General features: G+C 46.2%; 1 protein-coding gene across 1 annotated transcript in view; it reads right to left on the reverse strand.

The window, feature by feature from the left end:
- The window catches only part of LOC145359474 (multiple C2 and transmembrane domain-containing protein 2-like), a 473,933-nt gene that overhangs the window by 230,744 nt on the left and 222,317 nt on the right, over nucleotides 1-20,872 (reverse strand). The window contains exons 5-8 of the mRNA XM_080214042.1: nucleotides 20,066-20,208; nucleotides 11,356-11,432; nucleotides 7,135-7,246; nucleotides 3,603-3,644 (exon numbers count right to left, since the gene is read on the reverse strand). Of these exons, the coding sequence (XP_080070168.1) occupies nucleotides 3,603-3,644; nucleotides 7,135-7,246; nucleotides 11,356-11,432; nucleotides 20,066-20,208 (374 nt within the window). The remainder of the gene's footprint in view (nucleotides 1-3,602; nucleotides 3,645-7,134; nucleotides 7,247-11,355; nucleotides 11,433-20,065; nucleotides 20,209-20,872) is intronic.

Consider the following 20,872-nt stretch of genomic DNA (forward strand, 5'->3'; position numbering starts at 1 on the left):
GTCTTTTAAGAGACTTCTGGATGAGTACATGGGACTTAATAGAATTGAGGGTTATAGGTAAGCCTAGTAGGTATGGATATCATTGGCGCAACTTGTGGGCCGAAGGGCCTTGTTTGTGTTCTAGTTTTTCTATGTTCTATGTTCTATGGCTGAAAACACAGTCGCCATTAATCGAATGACATAAGAACATAAGAAATAGGAGCAGGAGTAGGCCATCTGGCCCTTCGAGCCTGCCCCGCCATTCAATAAGATCATGGCTGATCTGTCGCTGCTCAGTTCCACTTTCCCGCCCTCTCCCCATAACCCTTAATCCCCTCTCTTATCAAAAACCCATCAACCCGCTTCTTAAAAATATTTAGCGAGGCAGCCTCCACCACTTCAACGGGCAGAGAATTCCAGATATTCACCACCCTTTGAGTGAAGAAGTTCCTCCTCAACTCCGTTCTAAACCGCCCCCCCTTTATCTTGAGGCTGTGCCCCCTAGTCCTACTGTCTTTTTTGAGCGGGAAGAGTCTCTCCACCTCTATCCTATCCATCCCATTCATCATCTTATACGTCTCAATGAGATCTCCCCTCATTCTCCTAAACTCTAACGAGTACAAGCCTAGTTTATTCAGCCTCTCCTCATAGCTCAACCCCCTCAACTCCGGTATCAGCCTAGTAAACCTCCTCTGCACTCCCTCCAAGGCCAAAATATCCTTGAGCAGGTGCGGCGCCCAAAACTGCACACAGTACTCCAGCTGCGGCCTCACCAATGCCGTATACAGCTGCAGCAAGACCTCCCTACTTTTATATTCAATCCCCCTCGCTATGAAGGCCAGCATCCCATTCGCCTTCCTGACCACCTGCTGCACCTGCAGGCTGGGTTTTTGCGACTCATGCACAAGGACCCCGAGGTCCCTCTGCACCGTCGCCTGCTGCAGTTTTTCGCCACGTAAGTAATAGTCCTTCCTACCATTCTTCCTACCAAAGTGGACCACCTCACACTTGCCAACATTAAATTCCATTTGCCATTTCCTGGCCCATTCGCCCAGCCTATCCAGATCCTTCTGCAGGCGTATGTGAACATGTGTGTGTGTGTCTGAATATGTGTGTGTGCGTCTGAGTGTGTGTGTGTGCGTGTGCGTGTGTGTGCGTGCGTGTGTGTGTGTGCCTGCGTGTGTGAGTGTGTGTGTGTGTGTGTGTGTGTGTGTGTGCGTGTGTGTGTGTGCGTGTATGTACAAGAAGCTCTTTGGCAAGATGTCAGATTAACACAACAATCTTCCCAAATCATTTGCAACAAGCCAAAACCCAGATTGCACTAATTTATTCATCATTAACAACAAATGTGTATTCTGACAGATTCGGACTTCATTCAGATAATGGCCAGGATTTTGTTAGGCCAACATACATCGGAGAAGTGATGAAAGGCCCACTGGACTCAGGTGGTCTCCAGGCCACTTAAGTGACCTGTGTCTGGCCCACGGTGATCGTGGTCACTGGAGGCCAAAGTGCCGTCCACGGTGATCTGCCTGCCAACAGCGCCAGTGGCAGTACTGGCTGGTGCTGGTAATGCAGCACCAGTGGCCTAGGGTCACCAAGGAAATCCAGGCCAGAGGCGAGTCAGGCTTCCACCTCCAATTCTGGGTCCCCTGCTCAGGCACTGACTACCTGACTACAAGGGGCTTCCCTCTGAGCGAGCTTTCCAAATGGACTGAAAGCCAGGCAGCTACCGTGTACCAGAGCTAATTTACAGAGGTTCATGGGTAATGTGTATCAACTGGCTAGTTAAAGAGATGGATTGAATGAAGCAAGGGAGAACTCGTCTTCCCAGTGGATCTGAACTCACTGCGTTCTCTGCTCTTTACACTGAGTCTCCACCAAGATATTTGAGAGAAGGTGTTTGTTCCAGTTACACAAACTTGATCCCAATAACTCCAACCGAGTTCATCAAAGAATTGGTCAAGTCCATCTCAGACGCTTTATCAAAGAGGTGAAAGTGACGTGCAATGCACCAACTGTTATGGAGCTACCAACTCTCCCGCATTGATCTGGGAACCGCAGAATCCCAAGAGAAATTCAGCCCGGGAAACCGATCAGGGGAAATATAAGGAAGAGTTTAGGATTCAAGTATCCCGGCTGTGGAATATCTCGCTGTTGCCCTGGAATTATTGGACATATGCCTGGCGCTGTGCATCCTGGGAGTTGTACCTCTTGTGGTCTGTCATTCAATGGGGGCAACTCCCTGGAAATGACAGAATTTCCTGCACCTCGTGCTCTCTGAATAGGGTGGGTAGCTTGAGAATAGCTAAGAGTTGAAGGTAAAGGTCTGTCGCGGGCTGAGCATCGCTGAATGTTTGTATACAACAGGAAGAGAGCACATAACAACTCCAGGTTTTCCTGAAATGTGTTTAACTCATTGCTTTCTACCCAATCCCTCCCTATCTCCAAATCCTGGCTCTTCAACCACACCTGGGGTTGTCCTTGCTGACTCTTCCCCCCTCGCTGACTCTCATTATCGTCACTGCAGAACGGTCTAGTGTGTGCGTTTGGCGATGTAATTATGCGTCAACGGCTCAAGAGAATCTCAGAATCTTTATTGGTTCTGACATTTTTAAACCTCGATCTCAGTTGAAGGCTAAAGGAATTTTTGGGGGCTCATGCACCCATTTTAACTACACTGCCTCTTCCTCTGCTGAAACGGTAGGCTTCCCCCTTGCTTGTGGGAAGTCCAATAGGAGCCCGTCCTGCTTGGGGAATGATCCTTGACCCAGGCACAGGGCTCAGGCTTCTGGTGGGCACCAGAGTTGCTGAAAGTACAACCAAGTTCAGGGAAACTCGTAAGAACACTCCCTCAAAACCAGAGGAAATGCCATCTTTAGAAAGTTATCTTTACAATAAGATCTGGAAATAGCCAGAAACTAAAGTAAAGTTTAAGTTTATTTATTAGTGTCACAAGTAGGCTTACATTAACACTGCAATGAAGTTACTGTGAAAATCTTCTAGTCGCCACACTCCGGTGCCTGTTCGTGTACACGGAGGGAGAATTTTAGCATGGCCAATGCATATTTCTCAGACTGTTGGAGGAAATCGGAGCACCCAGAGGAAACCCACGCAGACACGGGGAGAATGCACACAGACAGTGGCCCAAGCTGGGAATCGAACCTAGGTCCTTGGCGCTGTGGGGCAGCAGTGCTAACACTGGGCAACCCCAGGTGATCAGAAATTACACAGAGATCACGTTATTAAACCCTCCAAGAATATGACCAACCTGAGCGTCAAACCCTGGCACTGTTGCCCAAATTACAGCCACATTTTCGTTCATCAAAATTTGGAGAGGTTTACTGAAAAACCATAATCACAATAGTTAAAGGGACCATCTGCCTCTGAAAACTTTCTGAGCAGCTGCTTTCCAAAGTGTCTAACACAACCGAAAACTCCTCCGAGTGCTGCAGAAAAATAGCATTCCCACTTTTAACACCAGGTGGAGGCTGGTTAACATGATGAATATAACCCGGCCAACAAAGTAAACTCAGGACACCCTTGACATCGTCAATAAACTGTTTCTTTTTGGAACATTATGCCCACAAAAAACATCGAGAAACAAGAGCGTAAGGTCTTACCTTTGTGTGTGTTCCTCGTTTCTTCCTAACTTGACCAACTCGCTGAACGGATGGGGTACAAGGTAGTCCAAGATGCAACAGAGGGAGAATGGGAATGAACAGAGGGGTGCAGTTGTTAATGATAAATCAATTATATTAAGTCGATCCTTCTCTACACCCTAGCTATGACAGTAACACTACATTCTGCACCCTCTCCTTCTCCCCTTTGTATCCTATGAACAGTGCGTTTTGTCAGTATAACACAGAAGAAGCAATACTTTTCACTGTATCCCAATACTTGTGACATTAATAAATCAAATCAACCATTTTGGAGGGGAGTGTTCATGCGTAACAACAGAGAACATTCGACTGAAGCCGTTCCAGAATCTGTATAAATAATTGTATCAAACAAACCGCAGCAAGGATTGGGCTGGCTTTTCTGAGCAAAACCACAACTCCTTGGAGAAGGGCCTCCTCCTTAGTGAAATAGAGTCATGAGGCCTTCCTACAAGGCCCAGAATCATTTCTTGTATCACATTTTGTCTGATGGCAGTCCAGTGACACGTCTCGAGATGTTTCAGTTTATTTATTTATTATTGTCACACGTAGGCTTGCATCAACGCTACAATGAGGTTACCGTGAAAATCCCCTAGTCATCACACTCCGGCGCTTGTTCGGGTACACAGAGGAAGAATTTAGCATGGCCAATGTACCTAACCAACACATCGTTCGGACTTTGGGAGATAGGGGGGCACAGTGGTTAGCACTGCTGCCTCACAGCACCAGGAACCCAGTTTAGAGTCCCAGCTTGGGTTCACTGTCTGTGGGGAGTTGCACGTCTGTCCCGTGTCTGCGTGGGTTTGGCCTGGGTGCCCCGGTATCATAGAATCACACAATGCAGAAGGGGGCCCTGCACCGACCACAATCCCTCCCAGGCCCTATTCCCATAACGTCACATATTTACACCAGCTATTCCCCCTGAGACTAAGGGGCAAATCAGTACGACCAATCCACCTAACAAAACATCTTTGGACTGTGGGAGGAAACCGGAGCACCCGGAGGAAACCCACGCAGATACGGGGAGAACATGCAGACGCCGCACAGAACAGTGACCCGAGCCGGGAATCGAAACCAGGACGCTGGTGCTGTGAGGCAGCAGTGCTAACCATTGCGCCACCCTTGCAACTAAAGATGCAACCAAAATTACAAATGAAGACGCAACTAAAAGGCATGCTGCTTCAGAAAATTCCCATTTACCAAATCAAACTGATTTATATCGTAGTATTTAGGTTCAAATTTCCACAAGTTGTGATGAAAATGAAGATTCCTTCAGCAATCATTCTTGTATGAAGAAAAAACCATTTCAAACAATGTCATTTAACCCTTCTACTGTTGATTCAGGCTTTTCTAATTACATAGGCCCGGTCGGTGTGATTCCTTTCCTTTTAATTACACTGCTGTCATTTTTTGTCCTGCTGTTTTCTAATGCTGGGATTTAACAGCGTGATTTAAAGTGGCTGTGCTGCCAGCAACAATAAGTAGTTATGCAACTAATTTTTTGGACAGATAAATCCAGTGCAAATTAACCTCGGGATCTGGAAACATGTCGTCGCCAGTCCGTTACCTGCCAACTGCCATTCAGAAAAACCTGCTCCATTCCCAACCAACTGAGGGACAGAGAGCAGAACCAGTTTCCCCCCACGGCAGAAACTGGACGGTAAATACCCACAGTAAACCGACAGGGGTGGGTACAACTGGCACACGGTGCTGCATCAAAGACAGTGCTTCATTTTAATTAAGGTTTGTGCTTAGAATCATAGAATCCTGACAGTGCCGATGAAGGCCATTTGGCCCATCGAACCTGATGGGTTTATAACAAACTCACCCAGGCACTATCCCCGTAACCCCGCATATTTATCCTGCTAGCCCCCCCAACTCTAAGGGACAATTTAGCACGGCCAATGCACCTAACCTGCACATCTTTGGACTGTGGGAGGAAACCGGAGCACCCGGAGGAAACCCACGCAGACACAGGGAGAACGTGCAGACTCCGCACAGACAGTCATCCGAAACTGGAATTGAAATCCAGCTCCCTGGCACTGTGAGACAACAGTGCTAACCACTGTGCCACTATGCCACCCTAGCTCAGAGGCGCAAGCTGACCCCCCAGCACATTAGAGAGAGGTTGGTAGGATCGACAGTGGTTAGGCTTCACGTTGTGTTCAATATTTGCCCAGGCCAGCTCTGAAGGTGCTTTTTGAAAGCATTTAGGAAGTGGATTGAACCTCCTAAATCTCCGAGGGTGGCATGGTGGCACAATGGTTAGCACTGCTGCTTCAAAACGCCAGGGACCTGGGTCTGATTCTTGGTTTTGAGTCACTGTCTGTGTAGTGTTTGCACGTTCTCCCTGTGTCTGTGTGGATTCCCTCCGGGTGCTCCGGTTTTCTCCCACAGTCCAAAAGATGAGCTGGTCAGGGTGCACTGACCGTGCTAAATTCTCCCTCAGTTTACCCGAACACGTGCCAGGGTGTGGCGACCAGGGGACTTTCACAGTAGCTTCCTGCTTACAGCTGTCGCCTGATAGGCTCCAATGTTTGGATGCCATATTTGAACAGCACCCAGACAGCCATTCACTCTTCACTGCTGCTCCTTGGATGCTCTAACCACCTACACTTTCACACAATCCTGGTTGAGTTTCCACCCCCCTCCACCTCCACCCCACCCACCCCGTGTCCCCATTCCCCATGTCCAGCCTTGGCAGTTTGGGCTACAGGTGGCCAACATCTCTCAGTGGTGGTGTGAAAGGAAAGTTGCACAATGTCTGGAATCCTAATGGACTCCATCCAGATAATTCTAGAAGGTGTCCCCGGACATTAGCCTCAATCAGAGGCAGCGCACCTTGTGTGTTCATGAAGCATTGGGCTTCCGTGCTTGGCTTCCTTGTTGATTCAGGTTTTTTTTTAATTTATTCATTCGTGGGACATGGGCATCGCTGGCTGGGCCAGCATTATTGCCCATCCCTAGTCGCCAAGTTGAGGGTCAACCACATTGCTGTGGCCCTAGAGTCACATGTAGGCCGGACCAGGCAAGGATGGCAGATTTCCTTCCCTGAAGGACATTAGTGAACCAGATGGGTTTTTCCGACAATGGTTTCATGGACATCAGTAGATTCTTAACTCCAGATTTGTTTTATGGAATTCAAATTCTACCATCTGCCGTGGTGGGATTTGAACCCAGAACATTAACTGAGTTTCTGGATGAAAAGTGTAGCGATAATATCACTAAGTCATCGCCTCCCCTTATAGCTTGTCAATAGTCCTCAGCCAGCAGAAATAAAAGCTGTAATAATGCAACCTTTCCACTTATTCAATAACATTTGTTTGCATTAAGTGACCTATTTTGTTATGTGACACATGCGCCCAGAAAGATCGACACATCCTGGGTTGGAACATTCTTGCACAAAAGCAAGCCTTCCCGCCTTGCATAACTTTCAAAGTTAGCACCAACTAATATAAAACGTGAAGTTAATGACAAGAATGAACCCGTTACTCACATTTCTTCTGCTGTCCCTGGGTTTGTTGGCGAGTTTAATCTCCAGGATAATTTCCCCCATGTAATCCTCCAAACTGTTTGGGTCATCAAGCTGCAGCTCCTTTTGGACGGTACTAATGGGAAGGAACAGACCGTCACAGTTAAAAAAAACACCTTCAAACCTTTCGGGTTGCCCTTGAATATGGAGGCCCAGTCAGGCTGACTCTGCAGGCATTTAAAAATTCCGGAAAAACACAATTCTGCCGTCGGCGGGGAGTGAATCACACTGGTGGGAAATCTGAACTCAGCAGGGTCATCTGAACCTATTGCTCAGCTCAAACAGACTGCATTTTTTTATTGTCCTAAGAGCCTTAGCCAGCGGTATGAAAACCACAATTTTATGGAAGAGATGCAAGCAAACTTGAAGGGCAGATAAGCTCGCTTTAAGTGTCCTGATCTTAAGTGATTTGAATCTCCAGCCCTTTAAAACTAAAAGCCAGTTGCAACTGTTAGCAGTAAAGCAGACACCTGAATTGATTAATAAACCATCTGGTGTAACTTGGAAAATATTCAGTACTATCTATTCCTGCAGTTTCAATAAACTGCATGGTTGCCATTTCCCAAGTGTTGTTATTACAGCAAAGCCCATTGTGAATGTTTGACTGAGTTTCAAAAGCTCCAAAAACTACTTATCTTAGTAAGGAAGGCTAACTTCAGATTTCAATGTCAGGTTTAAGAGATTTTAAAGCATTAAATGTGGTTAATGTGGTTAGTGCATAGATGTTGTCAACAAATAGACCACTTGAGGGGATTTATGTTTTTTGAATGGTTTTCACGAATGAGATGTTTTCTTTAGTATCAAGTGTGTAGGTGAGAACTCTCTTCGATTATGAGAAGTTTATCTTTTTTTTCATCTCTATTTGACTCCTGACTTCTGCCCAAGATGGCATGGAAGTGGTGGAGGTGTATTATATGGAGGCGGGAAGGCGATGAGAGCTAGAAATCCAATTAGGCTGTTATCTAATTGGGCCAAAGTTTCAGAGAACTAAGCTGGGCCATCTAACAGTCCAACAAGGCACTTGCCTGTTCGTGTGGCCACGTTTGATATTTCTCCAGAGGCAGTGGTCCCCCCTCCATTCTACGCCCCCCTTCCCAAAACAAAAATCTGACAGTTGAGGAGGGGGGGCCAATTTAAATAAGACCAGTCTGCGATGTCTGGTAATATTCTAAAGCAAGCTCCTCGTCTCGATGGTGAAAATCTGGGCCCATGTCTTCCCAAGTGGGAAATTACAGCCTAGAGCTAAACTAAATTATCTAACTGAAAATTTGGGTTTGGAGCTCGCTGCCTACAAGGAAGCAAAGATGATCAATCATTTCAAAAGGAAATTCAGGGGGAACTCAGTGGAAATAAATGTGTAAGGTGACAAAATACAGAGGGGGAATGGGGCTGACTGGATTAGAAATCATAGAAACCCTACAGTACAAAAACAGGCCATTCAGCCCATCGAGTCTGCACTGACCACAATCCCACCCAGGCTCTGCCCCCATATCACTACATATTTACCCACTAATCGCTCTAACCTACTCATCTCAGGACTCTAAGGGCAATTTTTAGCATGGCCAATCAACCTAATCCACACATCTTTGGACTGTGGGAGGAAACCGGAGCACCCGGAGGAAACCCACACAGTCACGGGGAGAATGTGCAACCTCCACACAGACAGTGACCGAGCGGGAATTGAACCCAGGTCCCTGGAGCTGTGAAGCAGCAGTGCTAACCACTGTGCTACCGTGCCGCCCAGATTGATCTATAAAGAGCAGCAGACCTTTTATTTATTCATTCGTGGGACATGGGTATCACTGGCTGGCTCGTATTTATTGCCCATCCTTAGTTGCCCTTTGAGGGCAGTTGAGACTTAACCACATTGCTGGGGCTCTGGCATCACATGTAGGCCAGACCGGGTAAGGACAACAGATTTCCTTCCCTAAAAGACATTAGCGAAGCAGGTGGGTTTTTCCAACAATGGTTTCATGGTCAACATTAGGCTTTTAATTCCAGATATTTCTTACTGAATTCAAATTCCACCATCTGCCATGGTAGGATTTGAATCTGGGTCCCTAGAACACTTGCTGAGCTTCTGGATTGATAGTTTAGTGATAATACCACTAGGCCATCGCCTCCCCTCAATGGACAAATGGCCTTCTTCTGTGACATGGTGACATTCCAAACCACTATCCATGTTAACGGACAGGACGTTGGGAGGAGTACGCTGCCCTCCAACTCAAATTCCTGATGTGTACTGCCGTTGCTCAAAATCTTGGAGTTCAGCTTTTAAAGTTCATTTATTAATGTCACAAGTAGGCTTACATTAACACTGCAATGAAGTTACTATGAAAATCCCATAGTCGCCACACTCCTGTACCTGTTTGGATACAGCGAGGGAGAATTTAGCATGGCCGATACACCCTAACCAGCTCGTCTTTCGGACTGTGGGTGGAAATCGGAGCACCCGGAGGAAACCCACGCAGGCACGGGGAGAACACGGGCAGACTCCGCACAGACAGTGACCAAAGCCGGGTATCGAACCCGGATTCCTGGTACCGGGAAGCAGCAGTGTTAACCACTGTGCCACCAAATGGCCTTCAGAATCAGATAGGAATTAGTTTACGATCTGGGCATTTGTTTTGGTGGGGAGGGGGGGGTGTGGTTAAATGTCTAGTGTGTCGACGAGCAAAATGGCTGCAATGGTGGGACGGGATTTCCGGTTGCTTTTGCCCGGTAAAAATCGTAAAGACAATCTAGTCGAATTCATTTATCGTGGTTCCGTGCTGGGGACCCATCCCCGTTCACCCTACCCCACCCTCCTCAACCGATCATTAACATACCATTTACACATTCATCACTTATTCAGTGGTGTCAAAGGGGAAAATACTCAATCTGATCAACACCAAACAGAACAATGGGTAAATGTGCTGCTAATGGAAATAGATGGACACGGATCATGCTCTTTGTGCTTAATGGAGCACTCTTAAGGGCGGATTGTGAAATCCCGTTGCCCCCAGTGGGGAACCCGGTTCACTGGGAATGCATGACGGTAAATCACAGATCCACCATTTAACACGACTCAGCTCTCTCGGGGTTGGAACATGATGTGATCTTTATCCAGTTCAAACTCACGAGAGACAAAGTTCGAGGTTCAGCTGATGAATGTTGAATAGATTTTTTTTAATAAATCATTCTCTTTACTGAGATTTTTAGTTGGGGAACGGAAAAAAAAACAGGAGAGTGGGATTAATTTGATAACTTTTTTCAAAAAGAACTGATGCAAATATGATGGGTCAAATGGCCTTCTTCAATGCTGTACAATTCCAACCTTTTAATAACACTTTTTATTGTATTTTTAAGTTTATTTATTAGCGCCACTAGTAAGCTTACATTAACACTGCAATGAAGCTACTGTGAAACTAGGCTTACATTAACACTGCAATGAAGCTACTGTGAAACTAGGCTTACATTAACACTGCAATGAAGCTACTGTGAAACTAGGCTTACATTAACACTGCAATGAAGCTACTGTGAAACTCCCCCCTAGTCACCACACTTTGACGCTCGTTCGGATACACTGAGGGAGAATTTAGCACCTGACCAGCACGTCTTTCCGACTGTGGGAGGAAACCGGAGCGCCTGGAGGAAACCCACGTAGACACAGGGAGAACATGCAGACTCCGCACAGACAGTGACCTAAGCCGTGAATTGAACCCGTGTCCCTGGCGCTCTGAGGCAGCAGTGCCAACCACTGCATGCACTAACGGTGTCAAAGCTTTGTTACTTCTGGGCTTAATTCAATCAAAAGTCAAATTATCATTTTGCTTTGTCGATATGTGCACTGAAGCACTTTAAAACTTCACCAGAATTCTTGTGCCTCTATTACAAGTCACATCAGGCCCAACTGAAGTTCTGTTGCATTGGCCAACACTGTCATAAATCCCGTCTCCATTAATTTATAATTTATATCTCTTAATCCCTCAAGGCTAGGGAACAATTGCTGGGCTTTTAATAGCACTTAGCTCCAGACGAAAGGTCTCAGTACTTCATATCTTTTATTCGCTTTGCCAAAATCCGAGGAACTCCTTTAGCTTATTGGAGCTCAGGTACCCCTCTATCAGATAACGCCCTTCAATCTCTCGCAGGGTGAAACCAGCGTGCACCAGTAAAGTATTAAATCGCAATTATCCGACAAACCTGTTCACTTCCAGATCGCTCAGGCTGAGATACGCAGAGCCCATGAAATCGTCCGTGGCCAAGTCTCGGTCGTACACCTGTTTACGGAGAGATTTTTTTTCTTTTATTGCCGTGACAAGCTGAGATTTTAAATAAACACCAAAGGTTAAAGGTGGTTCCTTAAGTACGATATAACCCGCAGGGCCAGTTTCATCATTCCCAGCAGGAGACAGGGGAAAACAGTTCGGTGCCCCGTCCCAGCCCAAACCCGCAGACTTGGGTCTGCTTCCGACTGCTGAGAAATGAGGGAGACAATACCGGTGTTGGATGCTGTGAGGTAAAGAGTCATGAGACCAGTCGCTTGTGTCAGAGTTCGAATCACAAGAAGATTGAAGACACTTTTGGTGGGGCAGTTTTTGGTGGTGGGGGGGGGTGAGGGGGAGGTCACTTTACAATCCCTCCCACTGATTTGATTTGATTTATAATTGTCACATAGAATACAAATCATAGAATTATAGAACCTCTACACTGCAAGATGAGGCCATTCGGCCCATCGAGTCTGTACCAACCACAATCCCACCCAGGCCCTATTCCCATAACCCTCATTTACTAATCCCCTGACGCTAGGGTCAATTTAATGTGGCCAATCAACCTAACCCGCACATCTTTGGACCATGGGAGGAAACCGGGGCACCCAAAAGAAACCCACGCAGACACGGGGAGATTGTGCAAACTCCACACAGACAGCGACCCAAGGCTGGAACTGAACCCCTGGTGACGTGAGGCAGCAGTGCTGACCACTGTGCTGCCCGATCATAGAATCGCAGAATCCTGACAGTACAGAAGGGGGCCATTCAGCCCATCAAGGTCTGTACTGACCACAATACCACCCAGGCCCGATTCCCATAACCCCACACATTTACACTGCTAATCCTCCTGACGCTAGGATCAATTTAGCGTGGCCAATCCATCTCGCCTGCACATCTTTGGCATTGGGATACGGTGAAAAGTATTGTTTCCTGCAATCTATACAGACAAAACATACCATTCATAGAGTACATAGGAGAGAAGGAAAGGAGAGGGTGCAGAATATAATGTTGCAGTTACAGATGGAGTGAAGAGAAAGATCAGCTTAATGTCCATTCACAAGTCCGATGGCAGCAGGGAAGAAGCTGCTCTTGAGTCGCTGGCAGGATTTTCTTATGAGGGGAGGTTGAATAGGTTGGGCCTGTACTCATTGGAGTTTAGAAAAATGAGAGGCCACCTTATTGGGACATGTAGGATTCTTAGGGCACTTGAGGGTGGTGTAGATATGGAATGTGCTGCCAGAGAAAGTGGTTGAGGCAGATACAACAGCAACATTTAAAAAGCCTTTGGATAAGTCTATGGATGGAGAAAAGGTTAGAGGGATATAGGCCAAATGCAGGCAATTGGGACAAGTTGGCAGGGCACCGTGGTCGGCATGGAGTGGTTGGGCCAAAGGGCCTGCTTCGTGCTGTATTGTTCTATGACAGGGTAGATGCCGAGAGCTTGTTTCCTCTTCTGGGAGAGCCCAGGGCATAATCGCAGAGAAAGGGGTCACCCATTTAAGACAGAGATGAGAAGGAATTTTCTCGCAGAGGACAGTGAACCTTATCCGCAGAGGCTGTACAGGCTGGGTCCATTCCAGCAGAGCCTCATTGAAGTGGAAAATAGAATCGGCAACAAGGCAAAACGTATTTTTGGGCAGTATGGTTAGCACTGCTGCCTCACAGTGCCAGGGACCCAGGTTCAATTCCCAGCTTGGGTCGCTGTCTGTGTAGAATTTGTACATTTTTCCCATGTCTGCATGAATTTCCTTCAGGTGCTCAGGTTTCCTCCCACAGTCCAAAGATTTGCAGGTTAGGTTGATTGACCATGCTATATTCCCCCATAGTGTCAGGGGGACTAGCTCGGGTAGATGAGCCTGGGTGGGATCATGGTCGGTACAGACTCAGTGGGCCAAACAGACTCCTTCTGCACTGTAGAGTTCTATGACTCTATTCTAAGACTGAGATAGACAGATTTTTGATCAGTAAAGGAATGAAGGGCTATGGGGGTAAGGTGGGAAAGTGGAGTTGAGGATTATTTTATCAGATCGGTCATGATCCCATTGAATGGTGATGTAGATCCGATGGGCCAAATGGCCTACTTCTGCTCCAACATCTACTTGGTTTATGAGATATTCCAGTCCTACAGAAGTTAATGGGCTTTTTGAGTGGCTCGCTGCATCTTACAGCCCATTCCTCACGGTTAAGTTCCATTCTTGGGATTTTTAGCCTGGAAGGTAGGTGGTGATATTATGAGGTCTCTTAGGCTAGGAAGTGTTATAGGAAGCTGTGGGGAGTTTGCACATTCTCCCCATGTCTGCGAGGGTTTCCTCCAGGTGCTCCCGTTTCTTCCTACATTCCAAAGGTATTCAGGTGAGGTGGATTGACCATGCTAGATGGCCCCTCAGTGTCTCAAGATGTGCAGTTTAGATGGATTAGCCATGGGACATATGTGGGGCTACAGGGATAGAGTAGCAGGATAGGCCTGGATAAATTTCTCTGTCAGAAAGTTGGTGCAGACCTGATGGGCTGAATGGCCTCTTATGCATTGTAGGGGATTCTATGATTCTAGAAAGGTGCAGTAGGCTGTTGACTTAGATGAAATATCTTGAGAGAAAGTTTGTGTGGAATATAAGTACCAGCATAGATTGATTGGGCCAATATTTCTATACTCAAAGTGCAATCTAATATGGAGATGAGACAAAGGTGCTGTGCACAAGAAAAACAAGTGAAAGAACACAATACGTCAGCTCAGTGTGACAGTAAGTCAGTCTGAAACCATTCCTGACAGTTGGTGTGGATGTTAACCAGAGGCTCCATCCTGCTGTGCAGGCTCAAATGACTTTGAACAACTAAGGCACGCTGGACTTTAGTGTGCAGGATCTCCCACAGAAACTGGAATCGCTCGAAAACCGCAAAACAAAAGATTCTTCGAGGGCTCCAGAAGTTTCAATCGTTTAGGAGTCGGGAGGTAATGCTGCAACTTTATAAGACCCTTGTCAGGCCTCATTTGGAGTACTGTGTGCAGTTCTGGTCGCCTCACTATAGGAAAGACGTAGAAGCTATTGAAAGGTACAGAGGAGATTTACAAGGATGTTGCCTGGACTGGGAGGCACGCCTTATGAAGTTAGGTTGAGGGAGCTGGGTCTCTTTTCCCTGGAGAGACGAAGGTTGAGAGGCGACCTGATAGAGGTTTATAAAATGTTGAGAGGAATGGATAGGGTGGATTCTCAGAGGCTATTTCCCCGGGTTGAAATGGTCGCTACGAGAGGACACAGATTTAAGGTGTGGGGAGGAAAGTACAGAAGTGATGTTAGGGGTAAGTTTTTCACTCAGAGGGTGGTGAGTGAGTGGAATCGGCTGCCATCAGTGGTGGTGGAGGCGAACTCGCTGGGGTCTTTTAAAAGACTTCTGGATGAGTATATGGGGTTTTATGGGATTGGGGGTTATAGATAGGTGTTGATGTGATCGGCGCAACTCGTGGGCCGAAGGGCCTGTTTGTGCTGTAGTGTTCTATGTTCTATGTTCTTTCGTTGCTTGAGTTCTTTGCCCAAATCCAGGATCAACACACAGTAACATGATCTCCGCCCAGGGGCATGGAGGCAGGACCTGAATCTACTTCAGCTGGAATGGGCACTGAATGCCAATCTGATCCGCACTGGCCATCTAGTTAACTACAGGTCCAAAGAGTCCCAGTTACATTGGCAACATCCCCATTTAAATGCTTGTTGGTGCTGACGATAGAGACACCAATTTCTTTCCATCATTTGGCTGAGTTGTTGGAGTGAAATCAAAATTGAAGGACACAAAATGGTTACCTGGCACAAAATGGACTCTGGGAAAAGACATTAAGATGCACTGACTTGGGCACAGACATTGCACAACAAGTTAAAACCTGTTAGTATTTAAATTATTGAAGAAATAGATGAGACCTTGAGGCACTTTAATTTGAGATAAAAGCAGGACCAAAACAATGAGTTTTGATAACGAGATCAGCCATTGATGGAGGACATAAATGCTCTATGTATAACGATAGTGATAACTATCAATGACCCATACTTGTCTATGTATAACAATGTACTGTCAACATTCGTACTTGTCTACTCAACGTATAATGACGTGCTAATGTCCCTACTATCCATTATCTAAAATGTATAAAAGATGCTCAACTGCCATTGTGAAGTTGAGAAGGTGACTGCGCACACTGCGGAGAGCCCAGCGCTTCTCCCAAAGCTTTGTCTGATAAAACTGTGTGTTGAGTCTCTAAGTCTGACTCCGAGTGGTGATTTTCCCACAACACAGTCAATGGATGGGATTTTACAGCCTCGCTCATCCCGAAACAGTAAAGATCAATGGGCCTTTCCACTGTCTGCTCCTCGCCTGCTCCGTTTCCCATTGTGTGTGGGGGGGGTACAAACGGGGCAGGTGTAGGAAAATGGGATTAGAGTGACTTCAGTTGTAGTATTATTGGTGTAGATTCAATGGGCTGGAGGGCCTTTTCTGTGCTGTGTGAGTCTACGACTCTATGACCAGGAATCTCTCCTACTCTTAGCACTATCCTTAACCTTATTGTGGCGAATAAATAAATTTTAAACCCTATTAGCACCTGCCACTGAAGAATGTTGGAAGGATTTACAAGCTGTCACTCAACGTGTCTGGCCACGTTAGGAACACCCTTTCCCTTGGGGTGGGATTTGAACCCAAAGCTTCTGGCTCAGAGGTAAGTACACTTCTCACTGCACCAAAAAGAGGATGACAAATTCTTGGCACTTCAGAATAACAAAGCCCTCACAGATTCAACTTTATAGCAAATCTGGAGAAGTGAGAAACTGCAACTTTAGCAGCAATAGCTGGCATGTCTCGAACCAAAAAACAGACTCCACATGCCAAGCCAATTGCGTACATATAATTCCCCTTTGATTCTGCTCAATTTAAACTGCAGCACTTACATTCCGTCACAAAAACAGAAATTGCTGGAAAATCTCAGCAGGTCTGACAGTATCGGTGGAGGGAGAATACAACCAACATTTCAACGCTGGTTCTTTTCCCTCTCCACAGATGCTGTCAAACCTGTTGAGATTTTCCAGCATTTTCTGTCTCTGTTCCAGTTGCCAGCGCCCGCAGTATTTTGCCTGTATCTTGTATTTCATTAGTAGGTAATCAGAATAATAGCAAAATCTAAGTTTAGGTTTATTTATTAGTGTCACAAGCAGGCCTACATTAACACTGCAATGAAGTTGATGTGAAAATCCCCTAGTCGCCACATTCCGGCGCCTGTTCGGGAGAATTTAGCACGGCCAATGTACCTGACCTGCGCATCTTTCAAATGCAGGAGGAAGTTGGAGCACCCGGAGGAAACCCAAACAGACATTGGGAGAACATGCAGACTCCGCTGAGACAATGATCAAGCCAGGAATCGAACCCAGGTCCCTGGTGCTGTGAGGCAGCAGTGCTAACCACAGTGCCACCGTGCCAATTCTCATGTTTTGAATGGGCTAATTTAACAATGATGTTTAATTCTAATCGATGACTAACATGTTTGTATGCCTTCAACAGAGTTAGTCATGTAGTATTAGAGTGTTTGAATAGAATATTTACACTGTCAGTTAAGACATGGTTTTTAAGCTTCTCACTTGCCTTTAAACAGTGTCTCAAGCTCAGGGCGCTCACTTTGTGTCATCCTCTCAAGGTCAGACTATAAAATTATGGCATTTATAGCTGGCAAAACTGCTTCATGATGTGGAGATGCCAGCATTGGACTGGGGTAAACACAGTAAGAAGTCTCACAACACCAGGCTAAAGTCCAACAGGTTTATTTGATAGCAAAAGCCACTAGCTTTTGGAGCACTGCCCCTCGGTCAGGTAAGTGGGAGCTCTGTTCACAAACAGGGCGTATAAAGACACAAACTCAATTTACAAAATAATGGTTGGAATGCGAGTCTTTACAGGTAATCAAGTCTTAAAGGTGCAGACAATGTGAGTGGAATGAACATTAAGCATGGATGAAAGAGATGTGTATTGTCTCCAGACAGGACAGTTAGTGAGATTTTGCAAGCCCAGGCAAGTCATGGGAGTTACAGATAGTGTGAAATGAACCCAAGATCTCAGTTGAGGGTGTCTTCATGTGTGTGGAAATTGGCTATCAGTCTCTGCTCAGCGACTCTGTGTTGTCGCGTGTCATGAAGGCCGCCTTGGAGAATGCTTACCCTTACTTCACCTAGGCTTACTTCGGGTACCTTTAAGACTTGATTACCTGTAAAGACTCGCATTCCAATCATTATTTTGTAAATCGAGTTTGTATCTTTATATATCCTGTTTGTGAACAGCACCCCCACTTACCTGACAAAGGGGCAGCGCTCCGAAAGTTAATGGCTTTTGCTACCAAATAAACCTGTTGGACTTTAACCTGGAGTTGTGAGACTTCTACTTGCGTCAATTGCCTCACACAAGCCTTAGCCCCCCACCCTCCTGTATCTCATTCTATTTTCTGTCCATCACTGCTTTATCCCTCATGCTGCGTTCCCTTAAATGTACCTTTGATAGTCACCTCACTTTCCCTCTGTGGTAACAGGTCCTACAATTTGGCTACTCTCTGGATAAATACATTTCTCGTGAATTCTTTGCTGGATGTTTGACATAACTATTCTGTATCACTTGTTTTGGACTCGCCTGCTGGCGGAACCATCGGGTGAGATTTTCCAGCCCTTCCTGCTTTCTGCATCTTCCAGTCCCAATGAGGGTGAACCCTACCCCTTTACTGTGGAGAGTGCCCCTGCAGCGGGACAAGCGAGCGATGCCAACCACTACAGTACCAGCGGAGACCAGAAGATCCTCTACTGCCGGAAAACAAGCCGTAGTTAGAGGGAGGAGAGAATGGGAGTGTCCCCCCCCCACCACTACATTTTATCTACATGTACCATTTCAAATCCCTTCACAATCTTAAAGAGCCCCATGAGGCCACCCCTCACCCTTGTCTCTTCGAGAAAAAAGCTTCAATCTTTTCTGATGTACAATCACTCAGTTCTGATGTCATCCTTCTTTATTACAGCTTGGCTTCTGCCCCAATGACCGCTCAGTAATCTGGTAATAAATCAGTGCTAAGTTAGTGCCAGAATTAGGACTATGAAAAGCCTGGGCCTACCCACGTTTAATTGCCCAAATTTCCTGATAAAAGTCAGGCACCCCAATTTAAAACTGAGACTTAGAAACTCGGAATGGTTACAGTACAGGAGGAGGTCATTTAGCCCATGTTTGTATGGATGCCTTGCAAGAACAGCTCAGCTAATCCCACTTCCCCGTAGCCCTGCAAATCCTTTTTCTAAGTCAATACTCATTTGGAGAGCCGCTGCAGACATGATGGGTCAAACGGGGCCTCAGACTGCTCCGTAACACTTCCTTCAGCCTCCTTCTGAAAGTTACGATTAAATTTGTCTCCACCTAGGGTGGCCATTTCCAAATTTCCAATAAGGAGGATATTGATAAGTGGTCATAGGTTGCCATATATATATATATACATACATACATACATACAACGCATTTCAAAAAAAAGTCAGCCTGAGGCTGCGGCCACACCCACCATCTGACACCGTCCCCATGCCCGGCTGATTGACGGCAGTTCCGGACCAATAGGAGGAGAGGGGTGGGGCTGGAGGACCAAGTGGGAGTGGCTGGCCCTCCAAGCAACAAGAGTGAATGAGGGGCAGGGCTGGGAGTGGAGCATGCACAGTATGAGGAATGACCATGGGGTGATGGTGATCTGATGTCCACTCGGCCAGTGGGTGGAATGGCAGCTCAGAGGGAGCGATGGGCAGGGAGGATTCACAACCAGGTGCTGTAAACCGGAAACTCAGAAAATAAAGTTCCCGGTCCCCTGAAGTTTTTTAGTCAGACCCAAAAAAAGAGGACAAATTAATGTCCGAATCAATGGGGTGCCGGACGGAGGACAGAGTGCTCAAAAGCCAGACTGTCGGCCTAAAGCCAGACGTCTAGCCTCCCTATCTCCACCACAACCTCCAGTCAGTGCATTCCAGACCCAAACCGCTCACAGTACTAATGTTGTACTCTTGACGCTGTAAACAACTGGAAACACAACTATCTGACCAAAACCAAACTTAAAACCAAAACATAACCAACAATCCTAACCCGTCAACCTAAAGATATCGCCACTGACCTTGAAATCAACCAAACTATAATTGTTTCCAATGTAAACCACTGAATGCAAGAGAAGTGTCATCATTGACCCTACCAAACCCTAATCACTAAATCCCAACAAAATATAACTACTGAACCCTTATATAAAGTTTATTTATTAGAGTCACCAGTTGGTTTACATTAACACTGTAATGACGTTACTGTGAAAATCCCCTAGTTGCCACACTCCAGTTTTCGGGTATACTGAGGGAGAATTTTACACGGCCAATGCACCTGACCAGCACGTCCTTTGGACTGTGGGAGGAAACCAGAGCACCCGGAGGAAACCCATGCAGACACAAGAAGAACATGCAGACTTCGCACAGTGTCCCAAGTCGGGAATTGAACCTGGGTCTCTGGCGCTGTGAGGTAGCAGTGCTAACCACTGTGCCACCGCGACCCCCAACAGCATTTATTACGATAGGGTTCTGCTGATCCACAACACATTTTGGCGCATTCAGTTTTTCTTTTACCTTGATGTACAGCTTTTGATTTAAGTTCTTGATTGGAACCACAAAGGTCTCATCCCAGCGAGGGTTTAGATTTTTATACATGATCTTGCTCTTGTACAGCGTTTTACCAGCCAGCTTGAACTTGACATAAGGATCACTTGTACCTATAAAACAAAATAAATGAGGTGTGTTACCGACACTTGCGACAATTTCCTGAGATAATCCTGAGAGAGAAATGAATATCATAAGTAATAATTCCTGGATGCTGAGGCCATAAGTGGAAACCATCTCCATCCTAAACCGTTAACATTTCAGGGTGAAACTCCCTTTCTTGCCAGGCAGTGTCCAGGAAGAATTAAATCCACTAAAGTGGTATCAAACTCCTTCGTACTTTAATTTATACTTACTTCAAAGACAGAATTATAACAGATCCCAAATAGAACATAGAAAAACTACAGCACAAACAGGCCCTTCGGCCCATAAGTTGCACTGATGATATCCATACCTACTAGGCTTACCTATAACCCTCAATCCACGTACTCTCAATTCCACGTACTCATCCAGAAGTCTCTTGAAAGACCCTATCGAATTTGCCTCTACCACCACCGACAGGAGCCCAATTCCACTCACCCACCACTCTCTAAGTGAAAAACTTACCCCTGATATCTCCTCTGTACCTATTCCCCAGCACCTTAAACCTGTGTCCTCTCGTAGCAACCCTCGCATTCCAGCCCTTGGAAAAAGCCTCTGAGAATCCTATGACAGAGAGGATGTGCAGAATTGAATGCTGCTCCATCCTTCTCATCCGCTCCCTCTACCCCCCCCCCC

This window comes from Carcharhinus amblyrhynchos, chromosome 28 (assembly GCF_965287045.1).
Source record: "Carcharhinus amblyrhynchos chromosome 28, sCarAmb.v2.hapA, whole genome shotgun sequence".
NCBI classification, from domain to species: domain Eukaryota; kingdom Metazoa; phylum Chordata; class Chondrichthyes; order Carcharhiniformes; family Carcharhinidae; genus Carcharhinus; species Carcharhinus amblyrhynchos.